Genomic DNA, 26,442 nt, shown 5'->3' on the forward strand with positions numbered 1-26,442 from the left:
CAGTCCTTTCTGGCCTGTCAGGTCTCTGTGGATAGGTCTACTGCCAATCTAATGTTTCTATCATTGTAGGTTATAGACCTCTTGTCCCAAGCTGTTTTCAGGATTTTCTCTTTGTCTTTGAGATTTATAAGTTTTACTATTAGATGTCAGGGTGTTGACTTATTTTTATTGATTTGGAAGGGATGCTTCTCTGAGCCTCTTCCTCATTCTTTTTTATAGCTAAAGTACTCAGTGTGCACATATACTGTGGTTCATTCAGTCACTTTCTTATAGACACTTACATTCCCAGTCTTTGCAATCACAATGCTGCAGTGAATAATCACATGCGGGCATATTTTTTATTGTTGGAGGTTTATCTTTAGAGGAAATCCCCAGTGGTGAAATGTTGGGTCAAAAAGTAAGTGTTTTTGAAGTTTGGTTAGGTAGTGACAAATTCCTGTTAAGTATTGTACCATTTTGCCTTCCCACCAGCTGTGTAGAGATGCCTGTCTCCCTACAGCCTTGCCTAGTCGTGTGGTTGTGCTTCCATTGTTTACTAGTCTGAGACATGATGTTCTCTCTAGTGTTTCAATTGACATTTCTCTAATCTTGGTTAAGTTTGTACATTTTTCAGGTTTAAGGACCATTTTTACATCTTAGTGTGAGTATGTGTGAGAAAGAAAAGAGAGTTGTCTACTCATGTCTTTTCTCAATTTTTCTATCACGTTTTTAGTCCCTTGAATGTTTCATTCGTTATGTAATAGAAATATTAATGGTTTGTCTATTATATGTGCTATAAATGTTTTCCTCCAGTCTTTTGACTCTATGGTATTTCTTAAGAAGTGACTTTTTTTTTTTTTTAAGGTAGTCGAATGTGTGAATATTTTACCACCTCTGGATTTTTCACCTATGTTTTCTTTTAGTATTTGTATGGTTTCATTTTCTGACATTTAGACCCTGGATCCATTTGGAGTTTATTCTGCATATGGTGTGATGTACAAATCTATTTTCAACTTTTTCCAAATGGTTTTCCAGTTGGCTCAGTATCATTCCTTAAAAAGTCTATTTTTGCCTCTGATTTGAGATTTCTCACCCCTTCCCCACTGAGACCCAGGGGAACATTGGACCCAAGAGCCTGTCATGACATGGGAAGATATACCAAGATAATGAGATTCAATTCTCAAATATGAACTGAAAACAACTGTGAGAATCAGGACAAAAAAGCCAAAAGGGTGAAAGGCTGGCATGGTCACAGAGAATAGGAAAGTCAAAAAGTAAACCAAGGACACTGGACGGTGATGAGGCTGAATAAAGCAGGGATAACAAGCAACTCACAAGACAAAAACAGAAGAGATGGTCCCTGGAACCATCTCAGCTCTTCTGTGCCATCACAACAAACCCTTCCACCAGGAACAGCCCTCCACCGACAAGCTCCTAAAATCCCCAAGATGGACAAATATGCAGCCAAGACAAAGGAGGAATTCTCAGCAAGTTAAAAAGCTTTATTGCCATTCAAGGCTTCAAATGAGCCCTGAAGCTGGGGTCGATCCATAGGTGAGTAGGCTGCGTGGAGGATGGGACGATGGCCAAACCCAGGCACCTGATGGAGTCCACCCCTCTTCATGGGATCCTTGCTCCACAGAGCAGCTGCTGGTGTGTTCCAAATCTTCAGGGTTTTCCCCATTCACCCTGACAACACTCCTTGGCTGGGGCAGGCGGCCTCATGATTCTTGCAGCTCCCATCCTGAGAGGCTGCCTCCCCTTCCCTGAGCCTTGGAAGAGCCTGTTCCATGCGTCAGACACTATGGATTTGACCCTAGGGAGGGAAAGACAGCACTGGAGGAGTTGTCTCCAGATCGAAAGGACAATGTGTATTCTTACATCAGAGGTCGCAAACCGGCCACACTGGGCCAGACTTCCCCACTGGCAAGTCTGTTTGGCCCTCTTGGCCTGCACAGTGTTTTAAAAAATAACTAGTTGCCAATATTTAAAAACTCTAAGATTTCATATAAAAGTCTGGATTTCTGGCTTCTCCAAGGGAAAAAAAAAAATGGAGATTATTTGGTAATCCTGGGCCCACGACATTCTCATGCAGCACCAGCTGCCCCTAAGTGCTGAGTGTACCCTCTCTAACTCAACTCAGGCCCCATCAGCCCTGATAATAGTCCCAAGCTCGAGACTGGACACCAGCTGCCTTATAACAGTGGATATGAGCTGCTACACAAAGGGGGGAAAAGACGTGCCTGGAAGCAATATGTTCCTCGTGGTTGTCCTCACTCATTTAGGTCTCGTGCTTGGCCCAGCAGGCAGCTGAGTTTGTAAACTCTCTTAAATACATACGGCATTCTTAAATACCTCTCCCAGTGAAGCCCTCCACCACGTGCCCTACCTCCTCAGGACACGCTATGCCCCGCTGTTCCCTGGGCAAATCTAGAAAAGAATACTGAATGAATCATAGCAGTTAATAGAGGAATAAGCTACGCTGAACTACTTCAGTCCCTTCCTGGTAAGAGGGCTTGGAGTAAAACAAAGACCGTTCATACTCTCATTCCGCTTTCAAGTCAGTGACCAAAAAAACATTTTTTAAGAAAATCATGAAGATACTTCAGGAAACCAAGATTGGGTCAGTCTGAACTTGGGGTCACAAAATACATGAGTCCTACTGCTTATTTAGAAAATGAGTTAAGCTCTTAGAGAGAAAATCATAGGTGTGAGAAGGAAGATGAAACGGCCGGCCTGGCAGGTCATGGGCTATCAAGAGCTGCCAAGCTCCTCCCCAGGCCAGAGCTGCCTGCCCAAGCCTAGAACGCAGGTGGCACAGAAGGATTTTCAGTGAGGGAAGTGGCATCATTGTAGAAAGGGGCTTGAAGGGGGACAGAGAGTCAGAATTTGACCTTGGCAAATGCAAGGCAGAAGAAGAGGGACATCTTCCTCATACCCTTTCATTCTGCTGTGGCTGGTGCCACTTTACTCGCCCCTCAGAGCAGCAGAGATCTTGACACAGCCCAGACGTTTCCCACCGCTGCTGAGGACGCTCTGGATGCGGTAGGTCCCGGAGCTGATCCAGCTGGGCAGGTCCATGTCGGGCAGGGTGAACTGAGTCTCGGGCACTGAGTAGGTGCCCTGCGGGAAAACCAATGGATCACAGGTCAGCGGGAGCCTACTGACGGGACTCTCCTGGAGCTCTCCTGTAGGACTGCAGCCATGAACTGCCCCTCCTCCCACTCTCCTGAGTGCCACGTGAGATTAGAGATGGCTGGAGCACTACACAGCATGGAAGGTTACAGCTCATGGGCACTGGAGGCCACACTGCAGCTCAAGTCACCCAGTTCACAAGTGGATAAACCAAGGGCCCCAAACGTAAGCAATTCAGGATAGATCACACCAATTTTCACCCACAAACATCCAGATCTGCAGGAGGAGAATGCAAGAACCCATCTCTCCAAACCCCACATTTTTACTCCAGCCACAGAAATAATACTCTCCTTCCCTAAGTACTTACTACTTTGAGGGGACAGTGGCAGGGAAGCCCATAGGTATGCAGGGGCTCTGGGCAGGACTGTCCAGGGGGAATGAAAACGTCTAATATTTGGCAGATGTCTTCAAAGGTGCAGCTACCAGCATGGCCCAAACATGGAACTTTGACCCAGAAGCTGGCCATTTCCTTCTCTATAGTTAATTCCACCTGGTGAGAAAGAGTTTGAAACAGTATGAATCCCAAGGCAAACATCCCAGCCTCTCTACATCTCCAAAAGGTCAGCATTTTATTTTAATCACAGAATTTTTAGTCGGATGGGATCTTGGAGATATTCTGATATAGCAGTGACAATATTGTGGCACATATCCCAGTGGCACCTCTTCCAGCGCCCATGGCAGGTATTAATCATTGCTGTGATTTTTTTTACCCTTCAATGAACCTCAGTCTTAGAATTCTTTAGGTAGTCACTACCATCGGTGGCACTGGATTTGAAAGGCACTTGCCATCTAACCGCTAACTGGCTAACTAGCACCATTTCCTAGACTTCTCCTCAGCCCAATCTTGGCTTCAGAGCCCTTGTCTATGTAGGACTTCAGCTACTGCCAGCCAGTTGGAGCAGAAACCTATTTTTTACCCTTGGATCAAATTTTCTCTGTATAGCTACCAAACACAGTATTTATTTTTTAAAACATTTTTAAAATTTATTTACTTGAGAGTGAGAGCAAGAAGAGATCACAGAAAGAGAGGGAGAAGCAGACTCCCTACGGAGCAGGGAGCCTGATGTGGGGCTCGATCCCAGGACTCTGGGATCATGACCTGAACCGAAGGCAGACACTTAACCAACTGAGCCACCCAGGCATCCCAAGAAAACAACAGGAATTGATAGGGAGATCACTATGGGATTGATATAAAGGAAGACCTTCTTAACCATCATAGCTAGGTTACAACAGACAGAACTACCCCCCAAGAAGTGGTGGGCTCCCTGGACTCAGCTGGAGAAGCCACCAGAGGAGCCCTACAGCCAGAGAGAAGCTGGACAAGAAGATCTACGATGTGCTTCACACCTCCATGCCGTCAGGATGCTATTCCCGTTCTAGAGGTTGCCGCTGACCCAGAAGTGGCCAGGATTTCAAGGCGGACAGTCCCAGCTGTGCCGGATGTGTGCCAGGCATTCATTGAGTGAGTTGTCTCTCTTGACCGTGTCCGTGCCCTCAACCCCCCAAAACGTATCAAGGGAAAATAGTAAGGAAAGGGCAGGAGGACGTTAGCTCACTTGAGCATCTGACCCCTTGTGGGTGTTACGACAGGAAACCACAATTTTAAGACTCTTTTCAGTTCTTACATTCTAGCAATTCCATATTTCCCAGCCTCCAGGCTCACTTGATTTAGGACTTTTCTGTTTGAGACAAACCCTGGAGGGCTCGGGCTGGCTCTCCAGGCTGTGGACTCAGTCTTCCAACTGCCCTAGATGTCATAATCCAGGCCCAGGAGGAAGAGAGATGTCAGTATACTCTGGATGCTAAGAGGACAAACTCAAATGGTCTCCTTCACTGACCTCCTCCCGTTCTGCTGATGCACACAGTATCCCCCATGCCCCACTCACACACAGTCCCCTCCCAGCCCTCCTCTCTGCTCCCCTGCCAAGCCTGTTCCAGCCCCTCTGCCAAGGAAGAACCATCAGGCCTGAAAGCCATGTCTAAAAGCCCCACATAAGGGTATATGCCAAATAAAACAGCAATTTATGATTCTTGAGGATGGGAAAACCAGGGTCCCAGAGGCTGGAACTTGAGAGAGGGCCCACAGAAGGGAGTTATAAATTATGCCAGATCCTATGAACCAAGTCAGAAGAGGAAAAGGGAGCTCCTGGGTGGCCCCAGCTCCCGGCTCATGGAATCTGGGGCACCCAGCTTCTCAACACTGCCGCTGGGGTTAAGTCCATCCAGGTCCGAGATGAGACTCTGCATTAAAAAAATTCTACCTCAGCAAGGTCAGAGGAAGAGAGGATGTGTTGGTTCTCCGTGGGTCTGGACCACTCACTCTCCTCTCTAGGCCTCAGTAACAAGAGGTGGAAGCCATTGAGGCCTCCAAGCTCATACGGGGCTGGAGTCCTGACACTCTCTCAAAAGGGGGTCTCTGCTGAGCAAGGGAAAGTTCTGGAGCATTCTCCTCCAAACACATCAGGTGCTAAGTCCACCTCCCTGCCTGAAAGAGTTGAGGAACAGGGAACAATACAACATAAGGACACCCAGCCGTGAATGTGCTGATAACCACGTGACCTGGGGCAAGTCGCACCCTTCTATGAGCCTCAGTGTCCCTTATCTGTAAAACGAGGCTAATCATCTTTTTTCCTACACAAGTGTTCAGAGGCTTTCATTTAATAGCTAATATGCACATTACCTGAAAAGTAAAAGAACAAAACCAAATATAACAGAAGAGAAATGCAAGGCGAAGGGAACCTGAGCACGGTTTTTAAAAAGTGCAACAGCCCAAATATTTGACAGGTAATTAAGGGATAGGAAAGGGGGTGGTGGTGTCCATCTTAATGGTCTTTGAAGAAACCAAGAAATGCAGGCTGGGGGCAGAAGGAGATTGCGAGTTTTTTCCTTCCAAGGCAGATGCACAGTGTCACAGAAATGCCAACATTTTGCCTAACGATGGCATGAGAGCACCTGCCAGAGAGCTCTGCACCCCAGACCCAGCAGAAGGAGCATGGAAATGGCATTTGTGTGACCCTGCTAGATTATCAGTTGAAGTTCAGCTAAAAAAAAATGCAATGATCTTGCCTGGAAAAGACTTAGAAGGAGGTACCAAGGGCCCTAGAGCGGTCCACACAGAGCCGGGGCTTCTGTCTGGGTCCCGGGGTGGCAGGAAAAGACACTAATTGAACATTAACAAGAGTTAACATATTCTGAGCAGGTCTTGTGGGCCAGGCCCTATGCAAAGTACTCCCCACATTATTAACCCAGTAATTGCCCACAATCAACCTACGAGGTAGAGGCTGTGATTCTGGCAGGTTGAAGGGTAGTTACAGGGATAGATTCCAAATCAAAAACCTTTCAAAGAATCAGAATAAAACTGGGGCCAGAGTAGAGCTGCACCAGGACAAGCAGAAGGGCATATAGGAATATGCTATAAAGGCAGCAATTCGAAGTAGTGAGGAGGATGACAATGTATGGTGTTAAATAGATAATGAAAAGCCTTTATTGTTCTGAAAAAGCATGGAAATAGCCACCCCCAACAGAGGAAACAGACATGATCAAACTGGTCAATCTCAAAGGAAACACAAAGGGCAACAAAATTAATGAAAAGACATCAAACCTCCCCAGGGATGACATAAAATAGTGGAAAACGTTATTAGAAAATGCTCAGAATCAACAGATGTGTGGGAAAAGGCAAATCTGTTGGAGAGCATACATGGATTCAAAAATCTGGAGGCACTTGAAAGACCTAAAAAGTCTGTGTCTTGGTAATCAGAGAAGGACAAAAAGATACATTACAAGGATAATTTCAGCAAAGGTGTTTCTAACAGCCAAAAAATAAAACCACACAGACAAAAAACTACCACAGAAACAAACTACATATCTGATCATAGATTTGTTAAGTACACCAGGACAGACCTACAGTCTCACTCCCTCTCTGGAAATCAATAAAGTCTTTAAAGAATATGTGTGTTATATGTGATTGATTGGGGGACAGTTCCAAAGCCTCGCCTACCACATGTTAAAAGTGTTTACCCCTATCACTGGATAGTGAGATTTCAGGTGGTATATTTCTCCCTACCTTTTGGCAATTTGTGATTTCCAAAGTGACTAGATGTCACTTACGAAGTGATGTGTCTGTTTTATAATTAACAACAGCACCACAACCACATTGCCCGACCGGGGCTGTTAGACAGTCTACGCATCTATGCATCCTTTGTTGCTCTGAGAAATCGGGATTGCACAATTACCCACAAGTCCCTGAACATACATCCTTCAGGGCCCCTGCCATATGGCCCCCCGCACCTTCCCTCCAAGCACCTCCCCAACCATGCCCATGCCCAGGCTCACCTTCTGAGGACTGCTGAGGGGGACACGGATCTGGACCTCAGCGCTGATAGTTACGTTCCCGGGAAAGGTAATGAGGTCAGGTTCCAGAGTCAGGCTTTTGAGCAGCACCGGGTCCTTCCCGCCGTTGCAGTTCTCCCAGGAAAAGCTATCTATCTGGGATGGTCAAGGAAAAATCAGGCAGAAAGAATAAGCAGCACTGACAAAAGGAACCTTCGCAGGTCAGAAGCGTCAACAGAACAGGCTACTGAGGGTGTGACACTGGGCGAGGTACCTCCCCACCCTGAGCTTTATCTGCAAGTCTGTACCTAGAAGCCCAGGATAACACTTGTGGTCCCCAGTTCATAGGCAGTATTATATTAAAAGATTCCAAAAACATAATCTCCCAGAAGTGTGCTGTAAACTATAAAGCACAATATTACCAGACCTTGAGCTTCAAAACAGGTGACTAACCACATCCACCCTTGGTAGGTACCTTCTCTGATCTCCCACCCCCGGCCCCCGACCCCTCTCCAGCCAGTCCTGGTGTCTCCTTAGAGAGAAGCTCCTGGAGGATTCACCTTTGCAGCCTCATGCCCAGGACCTTATTCATGTCATACCCCATGCCCAATCCAGGGCCAGGAATAATAGGAAACTTTACACAGTGGGAAACCCTACCCTCAAGGAGTATGCAATCAGCCCAGGGAGGTAATAGGACATATGCAGAGAGACCCCCAGTGGGGCGCTTGTTGATGAACCCTAGTGAACAAGCTTCCCCAGTCCTAACTAGTGCTTCCTGCCCCCCATCCCATTGCCCATGCCCTGTCCCGTCTGAATCACCTTCCTCGCCTCTGCTCAGCCACTTCCTCCTCTTCTTCCACATACCCCAGAGGTCCTGGAATTCCACCATCTTGTCTGGCTACACAAGACTGCTGACTCCCCACTCCCACAGAACCCTGCCTACTTGCCCATGATCTTTAACACTTTCTATATCAGGCAGACTCTGCCCACCCACTCACCCCTTTCCCACCCCCTTGAAGGCCATCTAAGAGACACTTCAGGCACTCCCACCATGCACCTCCCATCTCAGAAGGAAACCCACCCAGCCCCATACCCCCGAGCTCACGCCATCGTCAACCCAGCCAACTGAGCTGAAAGGAAACACCTAACCCAAGCTAGGCTGACAGATTCTCTCTGCCTCTGGGACATGGAGGTTGAGACAAAAATCACTTACAGGACTTTGCGCTGTTATTGGGTGTTAACTTTTGGCATGAGGCCAGAATACCTAGACCTGTGACTCATGACCAAGCCAAAGTTTGGGAAGAGACAAGAACTAAGGGTTCTGCTGGTCTCTGGGGGAGAGAACAGAAGTGTCCCCTCCCCACCCTCACCCCTGTCTAACCAGGCAGTACGGGGTAGCAGTGGAAGGCATGACTCTGGAGGGTGATATAGGGTACATCAGAGCTTTAGTCACCAAGAGTGGCTCAGCCACCATATCACATGATTCTGTGGGCCCGTTTCCCCTTTGGCACCTCAATTTCCACATCTTTGAAGTGAAGGTTTTATACTTTCCTCTTAGGGTGATTGTGAGGATGAGCGTGAGCATGAGAGCATCATGCTCTCAACACAATGCCAGGCCCAAAGCTGGGCTGGCTCACAGAATGAAAGCCATGATGTGGCCCAGCCTCCACTTCCTGCCATTACTTCCATGAGATTCCTTGGATACCTGGAGTAAACTTCCCTTTACTTGAGCTTCTTGGAATGGGTTTCTGTCCCTTGGAATGAAATGTCATGACATGAGTAAGAAAAACAGGACAGGGTTTGATTCATGCCTGCATGCCCCACAGCCCCTCACACAGGGTAGGTACCAATGAAGGTTTCCTTCAATATTCATCCCACAAATACTTAAGGAGCAATGATCATGGGCCCTGGGCTAAGTCTGTATTAATAGTGGTAAACAATTAGAAATGTTCTTGCCCTGGGGCACCTGGGTGGCTCAGTGCTTAAGCGTCTGCCTTCGGCCTGGGTCATGATCCCAGGGTTCTGGGATTGAGCCCCACATCAGGCTCCTTGCTCAGTGGGGAGCCTGCCTCTCCTTCTCCCATTCCCCCTGCTTGTGCTCCCTCTCTCGCTATGTCTCTCTCTCTCTCTCTCTCTCTCTCTCTCTCTGTGTCAAATAAATAAATAAATAAATCTTTAAAAAAAAAAAAAAAGAAAGAAAGAAAAAGAAAGAAAGAAATGTTCTTGCCCTGCCTCAAGGAGCTTAGAGTCTAATGCCAATAAATATTACCCACCATGATTTCTGAGAGCCAGAAAAGAAACGCACAGAGGTCGTGTTGAGAGTAACAAAGGGCTTACTTAAATAAGGCAGTAAGGAAATGATACTTAAGCCGGACTCCTGCAGGATGAGGAGTCAGCCATGTAAGTACAGAGAGAAAGAATGTTCTCTCCAGGCAGAGACAACATGGGCAAAGGGCCTGTGGTAGGAATTTTAGCTGGTCTGGGCACTACAAGAAGGCTATAGGGCTAGGTGTAGCAGATGACTGACACGGATGAGGCTGGAGGGTTGGCAAGGTCATTTAATGTATGACCTCATAGGTCATAACTGGCACCCTGGACTTACTATATTGCAATGGAACCTCTCTGCAGGAGAATGCCACGCTCTGGTTTATGGTTGAGAATGGATTGGAGAGGGACAAGTGGATTGTCCAACCCAATGGATTGGAACGGGGAGACCAGTTCAGAGGCCACCACCGTCAAATGAAAGAATGCCTAGACTTAAGAGTTGGGCTGAAGGGTTGGTAAGGAGGACTAGCCATTTTCTGGGGCTGCTTTCACAGATCCTAAGGCAACCTGCTTCACATCGAGGACTCCTTCCAGGCTGGAGCAGGTATCCAGAGTGTCCTGCTGGAGATGAAAAATTCCCTCCCTTCCCCCAAGCTCCCTGTCCTTCAGGTCCTGGGGGAGGTATAATAACACAGTTTCCCAGTGCCTGAATAGAGGTTTCTATGGCAGTGATTTCTGCAGCTGGGTCCAGCCTCATCTGGAAACAGAGGCAGGACGGATTAGCAATGCTCACTACGAGCCAGACCTGGCACAGGAGTTCCTCTTATCTGTGCAGGATACGTCCCAAGACACCCAGTGGATGCCTGAAACCACAGACAACATTGAACCTTATATAACCCTATATAGTCTATGTTTTTTTCGATGCATATTTTTTATACATCCTTATGATAAAGTTTAATTTATAAATTGGGTACAGTAGGAGATTAACAACCATAACTGATATGAAACAGAACCATCATAATCATAACAAAAGTTATGTGAATGTGGTCTCTTTCTCAAAATATCTTACTATACTACACTCAACGCTTTTTCTTGTTGATGATGTAGACGAGAAAGTCCCTGTCTGATGAGATGAGGGGAGGGGAATGACACAGGCATTGTGATATAATATTAGGCTACTATTAAACTTCCGATGATGTCAGAGAGGATCATCCGCTCCCAGACTGGGCATCCAGGCCACAGAGAGCAAAACCACGGGTAAGGGGGAGACCACTGTATTTACCATTCCCAGGAGAGGCCAATATGTGGGAAGAGGGAACATAGGGCAGAGGAGAAAGGCACAGGTCTGGAGGCAAAAATACAGGTAAACATCACAGACCTCGGTGCCAATCACCCCTCAGCTGAGACCATGGGTGTTACCCTCTTGAGGTTTGGTTTCCACATCTATTAAATGGGCACTATTATATCTTCTCACAGGGCTACTGGGAAAAAGAGAAGTCTGTACAGAAAATACAGGTCATCACTCCTCAAGACTGTTAAACCATGAAAACATAAGACTGAGAAGCTGTCACAGACCAGAGGAGCCTGGGGAGATCTGATGAGAAATGTACTGTGGAGCCCTGGACTGGATCCTGGAACAGAAAGAGGACATTCATGGGAAAACTGGTAAAATCCAAATAAAGTCTAGAGTCTAGTTCATGGTGATGAACCAATGTTAATTTGTCAGTTCAGACAAATGCACAATGGTAATAGAAGATGTTAACATTAGGGGAAATGGGATGAGTATATGAGAATCCATACTCTCTCTGCACTTTTCTATAAATCTAAAATCATTCCCCCAGAGATGCCTGGGTGGCTTGGTCGGTTAAGCATCTGCTTTCAGCTCAGGTCATGATCTCATAGTCCTGGGATCGAGCCCCACATCGGGCTCCTTGCTCAACCGGGAGCCGGCTTCTCCCTCTGCCTGTCACTCCCCCTGCTTGTGCTCTCTCTCTTGTTCTCTGACGGATAAATAAATAAAACCTTAAAAAAAAAAAAAAGCATCCCCCCCCAACAAAAGTTTATTAGGAATAAAAGCACACAGCTCAACACATTGCACAGAGTATGTGCACAATAAATGACAGTCATTATACAGTGTCACCAAGTCTATTAAGCACCTACTGTATGCCTAGCACGGGATTAGACATTCTCCCCCCCCCCCAGTCTAATGCTGGCCACAGTCCAGTGACATGAGACTGGTTGATGCCAGAAAAGGAAATAAAACTCAGGTTTTCAAATGCTTAAATGTTCACTATCACCCTACTGCCTTTATCTGGCCCATGGTCTCAGGCATAGGGCTCTGAATCACCATGAGCCCAGAGAAAACGAAGTGCCTCTTGCTTCACAATGAATGGTGTGCGGGCCCGTATCCTATAGGGGCCTAAGCGAGGTGGGTGAACTCTATATCTCAGGGCCTCCCCAAAACTGCTGATCTATCTAAAGCCCTCTGGTCTGGGATGGCAACCATGTGCAAGATATATAAGGGAATGGGGATGTAGGGCAAGTTGGAGCTCTAGCCAGACTCCACCTCATAGCAGTCAGCCCTGGAACCAAGAGAAACATTCTCAGCCTACACCCCGGGACAAACTCTGGGCAAATAAGGCCAACAGGTCCTTACGCCTTCATTCAACAGGAAAAATAAAATGGGACCCCTTACCCCTGGAGCAGGATGAGGCCAAGCCTACTGGCTTGTATCACTTTGTCTAAGATTTTAGAGCCTTTCTATCCACGAAAGCATTTCCCTTCACTCACACCCATCTGAGAAAGGCAGGTTGGTATCATCATGCCCATTTTACAGATGAAGAGACCATCTGTGTCTTGCCCACAGCTATGCAGCAAAGAGGCAATGGAACTAGGCTTCTCCAGATCCCACGTAGAATGACAGAACTTCCCTTTTCCAAGGGTCTAGAGCATGGGGTGAGTGAAAAGTGAAGGAGGAAGCTGGAGACTCTTTGTGGCCTGTAACTAGAAGCAGTGGGTCACAGGATTGGATCTCGAGCAAGGGAAGAACAAGCCTCTCAAACCCTCCCACCCATCAGGACAAGCTGAGACACAGAGCAGTACAGAGGGGAAGGGATGGGTGCCAGGTCTTTTTATGGGTGGTGGAAGGGAGGGGGCAGGTAAACAAGGCTGAGTCTCTGGGCCTGGGAGCAGTTCCTTAGCCTTGCGGTCCTGCCAAATTTCACTCAAATGTTCAGGAAGAAAAGGACAAGAGAGTAGAGACCTGAGGGAGATTAACCCTTCCCAAATGTCTGGAGCAGTCCACCTTCACTGTCCAGATGAGCTAACCGAAACTCGGAGAGAGAAAAGGACCCACTCACAGTCCCACAGTTAGTGACTTGAGGAGCCTCTATAAAAGAGAAGGAATTCTAGAAACCGGAGTAGTCACCCCCGTAATCCCACCCCAACTGGGCCGGCAAGCTGGAAGCGGCCACCAGAGGAAACGGGGGCTCACCCGGCTCCCGGGGACGCGGACGGGGACGGCCCTGCGTGCATGGGCCGCAGGGCCGGCGAGAAGCAGGCCCAAGGCCATCAGAAGAGGAGCCTGCATCTTCAGCATCATCGCCAACAGTGGGTCTGCGCGAGTCTACTAGGTCTGTGGCAGTAGCGTCTCCTTTAAATGCTTGCCTTCCCCGATTATGCAAAGCTGATCATTGCTATGCAAAACAGCGCGGCCACTTCCAGGTTTGCTCCGCCCAGTGGGGGATGGGAGATTTCAAGGCCGGTGCTGCACGGACCTCTCCCTGCTCCAGCCGGATTGAGTCTCCGCCTTCAGCCCCTCCCTCTAGGCGTGGGCGTCAAGCCCCTCCTTCTGACTGGCGACCGCGGAGCCGGATGATGAAGGGGGCGGGGCCTAGGGCGGGGCCAGAGCACGGGGGCGGGGAGGAGCTGCTCTTTCTAAACCCACACAAGCAGTGACCATCCCTGCCTGAAAAGCATTTTTGTTTTCAAACCCGGATACATTCCTTGACTAAATGTCACCCTCCCTGTCCCTGTTAACGCTCTCCTGTATCGTGTTACGAATCACTGTGCCTTTTTAATGATTATAATCATAATTGTAATAACCGATAGTAAGTGCTTTAATGCATGCTAAGCACTGTTAAACACCGATGAGGGAATCTTTTTTTTTTTTTTTTTGCCCCATGTTACCACTGAGGAAAACACACACGGTGAGGTTAGCTTTGCCAAAGTCACAAAGCTAGAAAGTGATAGAGCAAGGATTCTGCTTATATAGCCCACAGCCAAGATTTTGTTAAGTTATAATGCTTTGTAGTTGAGTTTTGCTTTTTAAAAAAGCAATAGGGATATTATTCCTGCCAAATCACCACTAAGTTGTAAACCCTACAAGGAGTGGCACTATGACTTTTGGTCCCTAACGTGACTTAGGACCTGACACATAATAAGCAATCAATCTTGGGTGAATAAATGAATGCATGAATACAATTTAAAACTTACCCAATCAAAATACAAATCAAAACCACAGTGAGATATCACCTCACACCAATCAGAATGGCTAAAATTGGGGTGCCTGGGTGGCTCAGTGGGTTAAGGCCTCTGCCTTTGGCTCAGGTCATGATCCCGGGGCCCTGGGATGGAGCCCGCATCAGGCTCTCTGCTCCGTGGAGAGCCTGCTTTCTCCTCTCTCTCTGCCTGCCTCTCTGCGTACTTGTGATCTCTGTCTGTCAAATAAATAAGTAAAATCTTAAAAAAAAAAAAAAAAGAATGGCTAAAATTAACAAGTCAGGAAATGACAGATGCTGGTGAGGATGCAGAAAAAGGGGAACCCTCATACACTGTTGGTGGGAATGCAAGCTGGTACAACCACTCTGGAAAACAGCATGGAGGTTCCTCAAAAAGTTGAAAATAGAACTACCCTATGACCCAGCAATTGCACTACTGGGTATTTACCGTAAGGATATAAACGTAGTGATCCAAAGGGGCACATGCACCCGAATGTTTATAGCAGCAATGACTACAATAGCCAAACTATGGAAAGAACCTAAATGTCCATCAACAGGTGAATGGATAAAGAAGATGTGGTATATATACACAATGGAATACTATGCAGCCATCAAAAGAAATGAAATCTTGCCATTTGCGACGACATGGATGGAACTAGAGGGTATTATGCTTAGTGAAATAAGTCAATCAGAGAAAGACAACTATCATATGATCTCCCTGATATGAGGAAGTGGAGATGCAACCTGGGGGGTTTGGGGGGTAGGAAAAGAATAAATGAAACAAGATGGGATCGGGAGGGAGACAAACCATAAGTGACTCTTAATCTCACAAAACAAACTGAGGGTTGCTGGGGGGGGGGGCGGGAGAGGGGGGGGGTTATGGACATTGGGGAGGGTATGTGCTATGGTGAGTGCTGTGAAGTGTGTAAACCTGGTGATTCACAGACCTGTACCCCTGGGGATAAAAATACATTATATGTTTATAAAAAAAATAAAAATTAAAAATTAAATTAAAAAAAAACTTACCCAATCATCTCTTTTTATATAACTTTTTAAATTTTGGAATTAATTTTAGATTTATAGAAAACTTGCAAAACTAACAGAATTCTACCAATTTCTCCACTGTTCACATTAAGATATCAGGGTATTTTTATCACTTGATGTAATGAGCACTGGGTGTTATATGAAACCAATGAATCACTAAACTCTACTACATGTTAACTAATTGACTTTTTAAAAATATTATTGGGGCGCCTGGGTGGCTCAGTGGGTTAAAGCCTCTGCCTTCGGGTCATGATCCCAGGGTCTTGGGATCGAGCCCCACGTCGGGCTCTCTGCTCAGCAGAGAGCCTGCTTCCCTTCCTCTCTCTCTGCCTGCCTCTCTGCCTACTTGTGATCTCTGTCTGTCAAATAAATAAATAAATAATCTAAAAAAAATCTTATTAAAATATAAAAGCATTGCATTTTTTATTTTTTAAATGTTTTTAATTTAAATTCAATTGATTAACATAATGTATTATTGGTTTCAGAGGTATAAGCCTATGATTCATCAGTCTTATATAATACCCAGTGCCCATTACATCCCATTCCCTTCTTAATGTCCATCACCCAGCTACCCCACCCTACACTCTCCTCCGCTCCAGCAACCCCCTTATGGTTTCTTAGGTTTCTTATGGTTAAGAGTCTCTTATGGTTTTTTTCCCTCTCTAGTTTATTCTTGCTTCATTTTTTCCTCCCTTCCCCTGTGATCCTCTGTCTTGTTTCTCTAACTTCACTTATCAGTGAGATCATATGATATTATCTTTCTCTGATTGACTTCCTTTGCTAAACACAATACCTTCCAGTTCCATGCATGTCTTTGCAAATGACAAGATATCATTTTTGATGGCTGAGTAGTATTCCATTATATATATATCTTTTTATTATATATATTTTATATTTATATACTATATATAATGTATATAAATATATATATTATATATATAATATATATATATCTTTTTTATCCATTTATTTGTCGATGGAAATCTGAGCTCTTTCCATAGTTTGGCTATTGTGGACATTGCTGCTATAAACATTGGGGTGCATGTGCCCCTTCAGATCACTATATTTGTATTCTTGGGGTAAATACCCAGTAAATCAATTGCTGGGTTGTAGGGTAGCTCTATTTTCAACTTTTTGAGGAACCTCCATACTGTTTTCCAGAGTAGATAGACCAGTTTGCATTCCCACCAACAGTATAGGAAGGTTCCCCTTTCTCCACATCCTTGCCAGCATCTGTCATTTCCTGACTTGTTCATTTTAGCCATTCTGACTGGTGTGAGGTGCTATCTCATCATGGTTTTGATTTGGATTTCCCTAATGCTGAGTGATGTTGAACACTTTTTCATGTGTCTGTTGGCCATTTGTATGTCTTCCCAGCAGAAATGTCTGTTCACGTCTTCTGCCCATTTCTTGATTGGATTATTTGTTCCTTGGGTGTTGAGTTTGTTAGGTTCTTTATAGATTTCAGAGAGTAGCCCTTTACCGATATGTCATTTGCAAATATCTTCTCCCATTCTGTTGGTTTTCTTCTGGTTTTGTTGACTGTTTCCTTTGCTGTGAAAAAGCTTTTTATCTTGAAGTCCCGATAGTTCATTTTTCCCTTGTTGCTTCCCTTGCCCTTGGCAATGTGTCCAGGAAGAAGTTGCTGTGGCTGAGGTCAAAGAGGTCGCTGCCTGTGTTCTCCTCTAGGAGTCTGATGGATTCCTGTCTCACATTAGGTCTTTTATCCCTTTTGAGTTTATTTTTGTATATGGTGAAAGGAAATGGTCCAGTTTCATTCTACTGCATGTGGCTGTGTTGTTTATCTCTTTTTCTCAGCTTCTTTATTCTCCATGATTTTGTCTTCTGTATCACTAGTTCTCTCTTCTGCCTCATTTTCCTAGCAGTACAAGCCTCCATTTTTTATTGCATCTCATTAATAGCCTTTTTCATATCAACTTGGTTAGAGTTTAGTTCTTTTATTTCTCCAGAAAGGGATTCTCTAGCGTCCTCTATGCTTTTTTCAAGCCCAGTTAGTATCTTTATAATTGTCATTCTGATCTCTAGTTCTGACATCTTACTTATGTCCATACTGATTAGGTCCCTGGCAGTCAGTACTGTCTTTTTTCTCTTTTTTAAGGTGAGTTTTTCCATCTTGTCATTCTTGCAGAAAGTGGTGGCTTTTCTATTTGTAGAGTTGCAGCTTTTCTTTTCTTAGCTCTCCAGTTGAGTTCACGGGGGTACAGAATGATTTGATAGCTATCTAGCTGAATTCCTGGGACCACACAAAATTAAGGTCTCCTGTTCCTCTGCCATCTTGGACTCTTCAGCCTTAACTAATTGATTTTAAATTTAAAAAAAAAAAAGATCAGGGTATTTTTATAAAAACTAAGAAAGTGGCACTGTTGCATTGCTATTCACAAACCTCCAGACTTTACCTGATTTTTTTTTAAGATTTTATTTATTTATTTGACAGACAGAGATCACAAGTAGGCAGAGAGGCAGGCAGAGAGAGAGGCAGAAGCAGGTTCCCCGCCAAGGAGAAACACCAATGCGGGGCTTGATCCCAGGACTCTGGGATCATGACCTGAGCTGAAGGCAAAAGCTTTAACCCACTGAGCCACTCAGGTGCCCCTTTACCTGATCTTTTAATACGCTTTTGTTAAGTTTTTATTTAAATTCCAGTTAGTGAGCATACAGTGTAGTATTACTTTCAGGTGTACAATATAGTGATTCAACACTTCCATACATCACCCAGTGCTCATCACAGCAAGTGCCCTCCTTAGTACCCTTCACCTATTTCGCCCATCCCTCTACTCACCTTCCCTCTGGTAATCACCAGTTTGTTCTCTATAGTTCAGAGTCTGTTTCTTAACACTCTCTCTCTCTCTCTCTCTCTCTCGCTCTCTTTTTTCCCCCTTTGCTCATATGTTTTGTTTCTTAAATTCCACATATGAATGAAATCATATGGTACTTGTCTTTCTCTGACAAACTTACTTTGCTTGGAGTAATACACTCTAGCTCCATCCATATCAATGCAAATGGCAAGGTTTCATTCTTTTTCATGGCTGAGTGATATTCCATTGTGTACATATACCACATTTTTATCTATTCATCAGTCAATGGACACTTGAGCTGTTTCCATAATTTGGCTGTTGTAGATAATTCTGCTATAAACATCAGGGTACATGAATCCCTTTGAATTAGTATTTTTGTATTCTCTGGGTAAACATCTAGTGGTACAATTGCTAATCCTAGGGTAGCTCTATTTTTAACATCTTGAGGAACCTCCATACTATTTTCCAGAGTGGCTGTACCGGTCTGCATTCCCAACAGTGTAGGAGGGTTCTCCTTTCTCCACATCCTCACCAACATCTGTTGTTTAGCATTTTTCACAGAGCCAGAACAAAAACAATCCTAACATTTGAATGGAACCCCAAACACCCCAAACAGCTAAAGCAATCTTGAAAAAGAAAAGCAAACCTGGAGGCATCACGATTCCAGACTTCAACATATATTTTGAAGCTGTAGTAATCAAAACAGTATTATACTGGCACAAAAATAGACACACAGACCAATGGAACAAAATAGAAAACCCAGAAATAAACCCACAACTATATGGTCAATTAATCTTCAGCAAAGCAGAAAAGAATATCCAATGGGAAAAGACAGTCTCTTCAACAGATGGTGTTGGCAACATGCAAAGGAATGAAACTGGACCATGTTCTTATACCATACGCAAAGATAAATTAAAAATGGATGAAAAGCCTAAATGTGAGACAGGAAACCACCAAAATCTCAGGGGAGAACACAGGCACCAATCTCTTTGACATCAGCCAGAGCAACTTCTTCCTAGATAAGTCTCCTGAGGCAAAGGAAACACAAGCAAAAATAAACCATTGAGACTATATCCAAATAAAAAGCTTCTGGTCAGGGCGCCTGGGTGGCTCAGTGGGTTAAGCCTCTGCCTTCGGCTCAGATCATGGTCCCAGGGTCCTGGGATCCAGCCCCGCATCGGGCTCTCTGCTCAGCTGGGAACCTGCTTCCCTCCCCCTCTCTCTCCGCCTGCCTCTCTGCCTACATGTGATCTCTGTCAAATAAACAAATAAAATCTTTAAAAAAAAATTTTTTAAAAAAGCCTCTGGTCAGTGAAGGACAGTTTTTGTTGAAACTGTCAACAAAACTAAAAGGCTACCTACAGAATGGGAGAAGATATTTGCAAAAGAGATATCCGATAAAGGGTTAGTATCCAAAAGAACTTAGTATCCTAAAGAACTTACCCAACTCAACACTCCCAATACGAATAATCCAATTAAAAATGGGCAGAAGACACGAATAGACATTTTTCCAAAGACGACATATAGATGGCCCAGCAGACACATGAAAAGATGCTCAACATCAGGGAAATGCAAATCAGAACTACAATAAGATACCACCTCACGCCTGTCAGAATGGCTAAAATTAATATGCTTTTTAAATTACACACCTTCCTCCCATTCTGATAAGCTCTTCGTTCTCTCATCTAGAACAGCCTTTTCATTATATGCAAGTGCATTTTCAGGCCCTCGGAGGTAGAGGATCTGCCCAATGACCCACAGCAAAAGAAAAATTAAAACTCACTTGTCCTAAACCTAATCCCACAGTGGTATGAGAGGTGCCCGTGTGCCTAGACTCCTTGGCGCTTGTGTCGGTGATAGATCGGGGAACTGGAAGCTTACGCTGCTCTGCCCTAGAGCCTCATTAAGAACTAGGAAGGGGGCTGCACTGGCTCCCTTCCAGCATCATTCCTTCTCCATCTTTGTACCTGTCAAGGCCCTTCAACACCATGACCCACTTCCTCCCCACTCCTGAATACTCCAGTCTCTCAGCCTCAGACACACTCTTTCACACAAGCCCTTATGGATCTTGGGCATCAAAGGCTAATGCTTTCAGCCATCTTGGAGGATCTCTCTGTGAGCTGGCACATTCCTTGTGGATGAGAATATTTGATCTCCATCTGAAGGGCTTTGGAGGAGCTGCTGGAAGTCCACAGACACAGGGACTGCAAACCAAATCTATAACCAGGGTAGAAGGTGAAACCACAAGGACAGTGTCTTGTTCAGAGCACTTGTTCCATGTCAGGCAGACCCTGGCCTTTTCCAGCAAGAGCATAGGAAGGGACCTTATCCTCTCTGGCCTCGTTTTCCTCATTTGCAAAACAAAGATTAAAAGAATAATTAATAGTAATAAACAACTACTTGTCAGTGCTAAACCATTCACTCATTCAACAAATACTTACAGATTGAAACTATAGAAAGATTTGAACTATATAAAGGTCCTGCCCCCACCCTTATAATCAAAGCCCTATCCCCAACAGAGTTCATTCCAGAAAGGTAGTCAGCAGGGAAGGACATAAACAAGATACTATCTAAGAGTAATTATACTGGAAGACGAAAAATACAAAGTGTGGCAAGCTTGAGTCTGGTGGGAATTCTCTGAGGAGACAGACTTTTGATGATACTTGGGAGATGTGGAAAACATCTAGGGTAAGAGTCAACGGGAAGTGTAAACATGGTCAAGACCATCAGGTGGTGGTTCCCAGCCAGGGCTGCATACCATCATCAAGGCAGCTTTTAAAAATCCCCATCCCCAGGCCCACACTCCAGACCAATTATATCTCTAAATCTCTGGCCTCAGTGCATTTTTTAATTCCAGACAATTCAAATATGTAGCCAAGAGTGACATCCGCTGATGTGACTCACCCGGCCCACAACAGGTGCCCACATACATAAAAGTGGCAATTATCAAAACAAGCCAATTGTCCTGGAAGAAATCACATCCTAGGAGGGACGGGTTGGAAAACTGGAAGTTGTTATCACTCTAACGATCAGGGTCACGAGCTTCCTAGAAGAGTAACTGGGTCTGAGCCCTCCAATAACAGGGCCCAGGATGACCTACCAGCTGTGCCCCTGTGTGGTGAGTCCGTGTTGCCGGGGACCCAGCAGGTGCACACAGGCTGGTATGGTGAGTGCCCCGAGTGCGATGAGGAGTGCTTATCACTTCAAATTCACATGAAGTGGGCACTGAGTCAGATCAGAAGTCACCAGACAGGCAACTCCAGCCTCAAACTCATGATTTGTTTGCATGGTATTTCTTAGAAATTTACATAGTTGCCAGTATATAATAAAAACAAGGGATTCCTCATTAAATTGTGGATTTCCTACTTTTTCTGAAAAAATCAGAGAATCTGGACACACCAGCCTGCCATCCGACAGGCAACAGTCCGCTGAAGCTGAGCTGTCCTTGCCCCTTTCCGTGGCATCTGAGCTCAGGGGTCTCCACAGCCCCTGTGGGCATACGGTTTGGATCTCTCATTTCTGTTAAAGCCTGGTCTTTGTGTGGTTTCAACCCACGTGTAGTATGGACATCTGTTTTTGTTTTTTTTTTTAAGATTTTATTTATTTATTTGACAGACAGATCACAAGTAGGCAGAGAGGCAGGCAGAGAGAGAGAGGGGAGGAAGCAGGCTCCCTGCTGAGCAGAGAGCCTGATGTGGGGCTCAATCGCAGGACCCTGAGACCATGACCTGAGCCAAAGGCAGAGGCTTAACCCACTGAGCCGCCCAGGCACCCCTGGACATCCGGTTTTATCGTGGCTATGCTCGCTAGTAAAGGATCATTGTCAAAAAGAAGGTAAAATCATAGCTCTCATACAGATAGAAAATGATCACACGGAGAGATTTTATTTAACTTCCTCAGTGAGGAATACAAATGCTACAACCAGTGCAAAGGAAAGTCTAAAACACAAACACATGTGTAGATCGGGAATATTGAGATAAATGTGCAAATGGAGGTAAAGCTGCCTCCTTCGTGGTAGAGGAGGGAAGTCAATTTAATCTCCACAGGACATGCATTTACACGTCCACAGACAAAGTTGCTTTTCCAGGGTCGTGAGTTATTATCTACAACTTCAGAGGCAATGAAAGGCTCAGAGCCTGACCCGTAGAATCACAAGCCCGTATTGGGAGGGGACGCTCTAGGCAATAAACAGTTTTGCATTGAAGCCAAAAATTTTTCTCTAAATGGTAAATGGTATTTCTGACTTTAGGCAATGCCTTCTAGTCTCCCGGGTCAGGGCAACACCCCTGGGCAGGATTGCCAAAGCTCAGAGGAGCACCACATGCTTCTCACCCCACTTGCCGGAAACCTGAGCCTCGGGTGGCCTGACAATGCCCTGGGGGAGGGGGTGGCTCCATCTGGCAGGCAGGGCCACCCTGGGGAAGGTGCCTCTGCTCACCAGCCAGGCCTAGCTGCCCTTCCACCAGCCTGAGTCTGAGGGCCCAGGGTGGGAGGCCCCTGTACAAATTTGCATGGCTCTGATTCCCAAAGATTTTTATCACCTTCGAGCCTTTGCGTAGAGCTGTGGTCCCAATACCGGCACACACGGAAATCACCTGAGGAGCTTTAAACAAATTACCTGAGAGCACATGCCCAGGCTGCACGCAAGAGTGGGACCCAGACATCAGCACTTATTAAAAAAGATTTATTTATTTCTTTATTTTAGAGGGAGGAGGGGCAGAGGGAGAGAGAAAATCTCAAGCCTACTCTCCGCTGAGGGTGAAGCCCGATGCGGGCTCAGTCTCACCACCCTGAGATCATGATCTGAGCTGAAATCGAGTTGGGTGCCTAACGGACTGAGCCACCCAGGCACCCAGACATGGGCATTTTTAAAAGTCCCCCAAGGGGAGCGCCTGGGTGGCTCAGTTGGTTAAGCAACTGCCTTCGGCTCAGGTCATGATCCTGGAGTCCCAGGATCTAGTCCCCCATCAGGCTCCCTGCTCGGCAGGGGTTCTGCTTCTCCCTCTGACCTTCTCCCCTCTCAGGCTCTCTCCTCTCATTCTATATCTCAAATAAATAGATAAAATCTTTAAAAAAAAAAAAAAGTCCCCCAAAGGGATTCCAAGGTGAAGCCAACATTGAGAACCACTGGTCCAAAGCCGCTTTTATCTAACTGTGGAATGCATACAGAACATCTGGGATCTTGTTAAAAAGCAGACTATGATTCCTCAGGTTCCGGTGCAGTCCAAGAATATGCATTTCTAACAAAGTCTCCTTGAAGTCAACGCCGCTTGTTGGAGGACCACAATGAGAGTAGCAAGGGTCCAGACTGATTGACTTTTCTCCACCACTGAATGGCAGAGATAAGATATAGAATCACTATTTCCTTCCAAGGAAGGCGTCAGGTGACTCCTCCTTGTTTACTGAGACAGAGCAGGAACGCTTTGTCCTGGCGCTCCTAGGTTCTCATCTCTGCCCATCGCCCTACTGCATGCTGAGGCGGGATGGATTGTGTGATGTCTGAGAGTCAGTCCAGAGGCAGCATCCAGCTCCAGTGAGCCGGGGGAATCCAAGCAGGCTGATCAGAAGCCTGTTCTTTGAAAATCTCTGTTCTACACTTCCTACCCTTCCTCCGTCCTGCTTGTCACCATGCAGCTCTGAAGGACTTAATTTAACAGACCCTGGCTGTTTCTGTCAGTAATTTCCCAACCAAGAACAATCCCACTGACTTCTCAGGAGGTCCAGGCAATGCCTTTAAAAGAACCTTAATTATCTGGTAACTCCCAACAGGGTTGGGGATTAAGGGTGGGAGTCTAAGAATGTTGCCCCTTCTTGAGGATGTAGTTTTGGAATACAGATGAGGTTGGTAGGGTCCGGAGCCAAAGACCAAGAAAGAATTTTTGAGACATCTTTGGTGCAAAAAGGTGGTTTTATCAAAGTACAGGGACAGGATCCGGGGGCAGAAAGAGTTGCTGCTGCCCCAGGATTGTGTGGAGCAACTAATTATATACATTAGGGTTGGGAGATGTAAAGATAAGGGAAGTTCCAAAAGGATTTTCATATGCTGAAAGAAGACTCAGGAAACCTGAGGCCTTGTTATAGTCAAACCAAGGTTGTTTCTCCCTCTAGCAAGGAATTAACATTAATAAGACAGTTTGGAGCTTCCTGGAGGAAGGTTATACCCTTCCTGCCTCAAGTGTTTGTCCGTGGGCGGCAGGTTATAAGGATATTTAATTTTATCTGCATTTCCTTCTGCCTTTGCTTCCCACATCATTAGGACCTGGGACCCGGACTCTGGGGTAGGGGTTAAGCATTGCAGGGGCACCAGATTTCCGCTAGCCAGCACCATCATCACAACCTCTGCATGCGTCCTTTACAGGTTCCAAAGCATTCCGTTAACTGTCTGGATCATTTATTCAACAAGCATGTACTGGGCAGAGCAATGCCGGGGTCTCAGGCCCCTGGGATGCAAAACTGAATGGGCCGGTGTTCTAAGTACTCACCGCCATCGCTCTGGGGCCCTCGCACACTCTTGCCTGCAGGGCTGGGCGGAAACCTGGGTGAGGCTGTCGGCGCCCCCCTGCAGTACATTCATCTCACCGGCAGGGGGCGGCAGTTGCCCAATTCGAGCTGCTGTGAGCAGGCACGCCGCTGGCCCGGGGTGGACAGATCTGATTTTTCAAGAGAAGCTGGAAATACAGAATTTTATGTGAATTCTTCAAATCGTTCAGTGTGGGTAGCTAATTCAGATCGCTATAGAAGACCGCGTGAGCTAAAAATAAGTCTGCAAGACGGATGTACCCTAAAGAACCACCGTGGACCAACTGAAGTTTGACCCCAGAGAGTGGGATCCTGACTTCATTCAAAGCTGCCAGAGCTTTACATCATTATTCCAATGCCCGCATTTTATCTGTGTGGAGACTGAGTTCAGACAAAAGAGGGGCTTGTCCAGGTTTGTTAGGGCGGAGCCGAGAGTAGGACTCGGGAATCCTGACATCCAGGGCAGGTGTCTCCTTCAGTAGGAAGGACGCCCATCAGAGCCCTGGGGTCCCCCGCGAAGCATGATTCTGTAGCTCAGAGGGCGTGCTCCGGAGAGCTGGTCCTGCCCAGGGGAACCCTGACGGGGCTGGGGAGGTCGCCAGAGCCCAAGGGCAGGAGGGGGAGCAGGAGTTTATTTTTAGCTGCCTAGAATGTGCCTGTAAGCCTTATTTAGACATCAGGCGACAGAGTGAGCTGGAGGCAGCGGGGGCGGGGGAGGAGATAGCCCCCTCCCCCTCCTCGGGCTCCTTTTACAACCGCTCTCCCCTGCCTGCCCCCTTATCCTCCTTTCTGGGGGCTCTGGGACTGCTCTAAATAGCAGCCTTGCGGGGGCGTGGGCACGGTCCTGCTCCGGCTGGTTGGCTCTCTCCTCCACCTTCGCCCTCTGTCCCGCGTTCCCCACAGTCCCACAAAGAAATCAAGCTCTGGGGTCCTAGAATGTTTTCTCTTCACCTTCGGGGGTCATGGATCTCTTTGAGAAGCTGGAGTAATTCTTCACAGTGGTTTAGAGCTCAGGACCGGAAGTCTGGTTGACGTCAGTCTTACCCAGCATATGACCCTAAGCAAGCCCTGAACACTCTTCAAACCTGGGTTTTCACTTTAGTACAGTGGGTGGTTCCTGATGAATAAATGCGATAAGATGTAGACTTAGCATATCATAAGAAATCATCAATAAATGATGGTAATGGTGATTAAAGTGATTGACCCTACCCAAGAAAAAAATGGGATCATTCATACATACACAATTGTGAATGAAATTTCAAGAGGTTCGCGCAACCTCTGAAGCCCATGGATCCGGATCCAACTTTGGACCCAATCCGGTCAATTAATCCATTCATCATTTGTTCAGCAAATCTTTGCTTGAGTACACTCCGTGCCAGGCACTGGGTCAAACATGGGGCAAGGATGTGAGGACAGAGAAGTGAATGCATGTGAGTTATCCAGGGTCAAAATGCAAATCAGTAGCACGCCAAGGATCAGAATGAAAGTCTTAAAAAAAAAAAAAAAAAACTTTATTGGACACCTGGGTGGCTCAGTCAGCGAAGCATCTGCCTTCGGCTTAGGTCATGATTCCAGGGTCCTGGGATCGAATCCTGCCTTGGGCTTCTTGCTCAGTGGGGAGCCAGCCTCTCCCTCTGCCTGTTGTTTGTGCTCTCTTTCTCACAAATAAATAAATAAAATCTTCCAAAAAATAAATAAAAACAACTTTCTTGAGGTACAATCCATGTAGAAAGAACTGCACATAATTAATGTATGCAATTCCATGAGTTTGGGCATATGCATACACCCCTGAAACC

At 46.0% G+C, this 26,442-nt stretch overlaps 1 protein-coding gene across 2 annotated transcripts in view; it reads right to left on the reverse strand.

Moving 5' to 3' along the window:
* Positions 1-1,456: 1,456 nt before the first annotated feature.
* The window catches only part of GM2A (ganglioside GM2 activator), a 31,156-nt gene continuing 6,170 nt past the window's right edge, over positions 1,457-26,442 (reverse strand). Inside the window, exons 3-7 of one of the 2 annotated variants that reach the window (XM_080804920.1) lie at positions 24,610-24,795; positions 7,507-7,659; positions 3,482-3,664; positions 2,918-3,102; positions 1,457-1,795 (exon numbers count right to left, since the gene is read on the reverse strand). In XM_080804920.1, coding sequence (XP_080661046.1) covers positions 2,947-3,102; positions 3,482-3,664; positions 7,507-7,659; positions 24,610-24,615 — 498 coding nt within the window. In that variant the 5' untranslated portion in view covers positions 24,616-24,795 and the 3' untranslated portion in view covers positions 1,457-1,795; positions 2,918-2,946. Of the gene's footprint in view, positions 1,796-2,917; positions 3,103-3,481; positions 3,665-7,506; positions 7,660-13,261; positions 13,574-24,609; positions 24,796-26,442 lie in introns of those variants that run through there. The other variant, XM_080804919.1, reaches the window with a different exon arrangement.

Source organism: Martes martes (assembly GCF_963455335.1).
Source record: "Martes martes genome assembly, chromosome: 5".
Classification (NCBI taxonomy): domain Eukaryota; kingdom Metazoa; phylum Chordata; class Mammalia; order Carnivora; family Mustelidae; genus Martes; species Martes martes.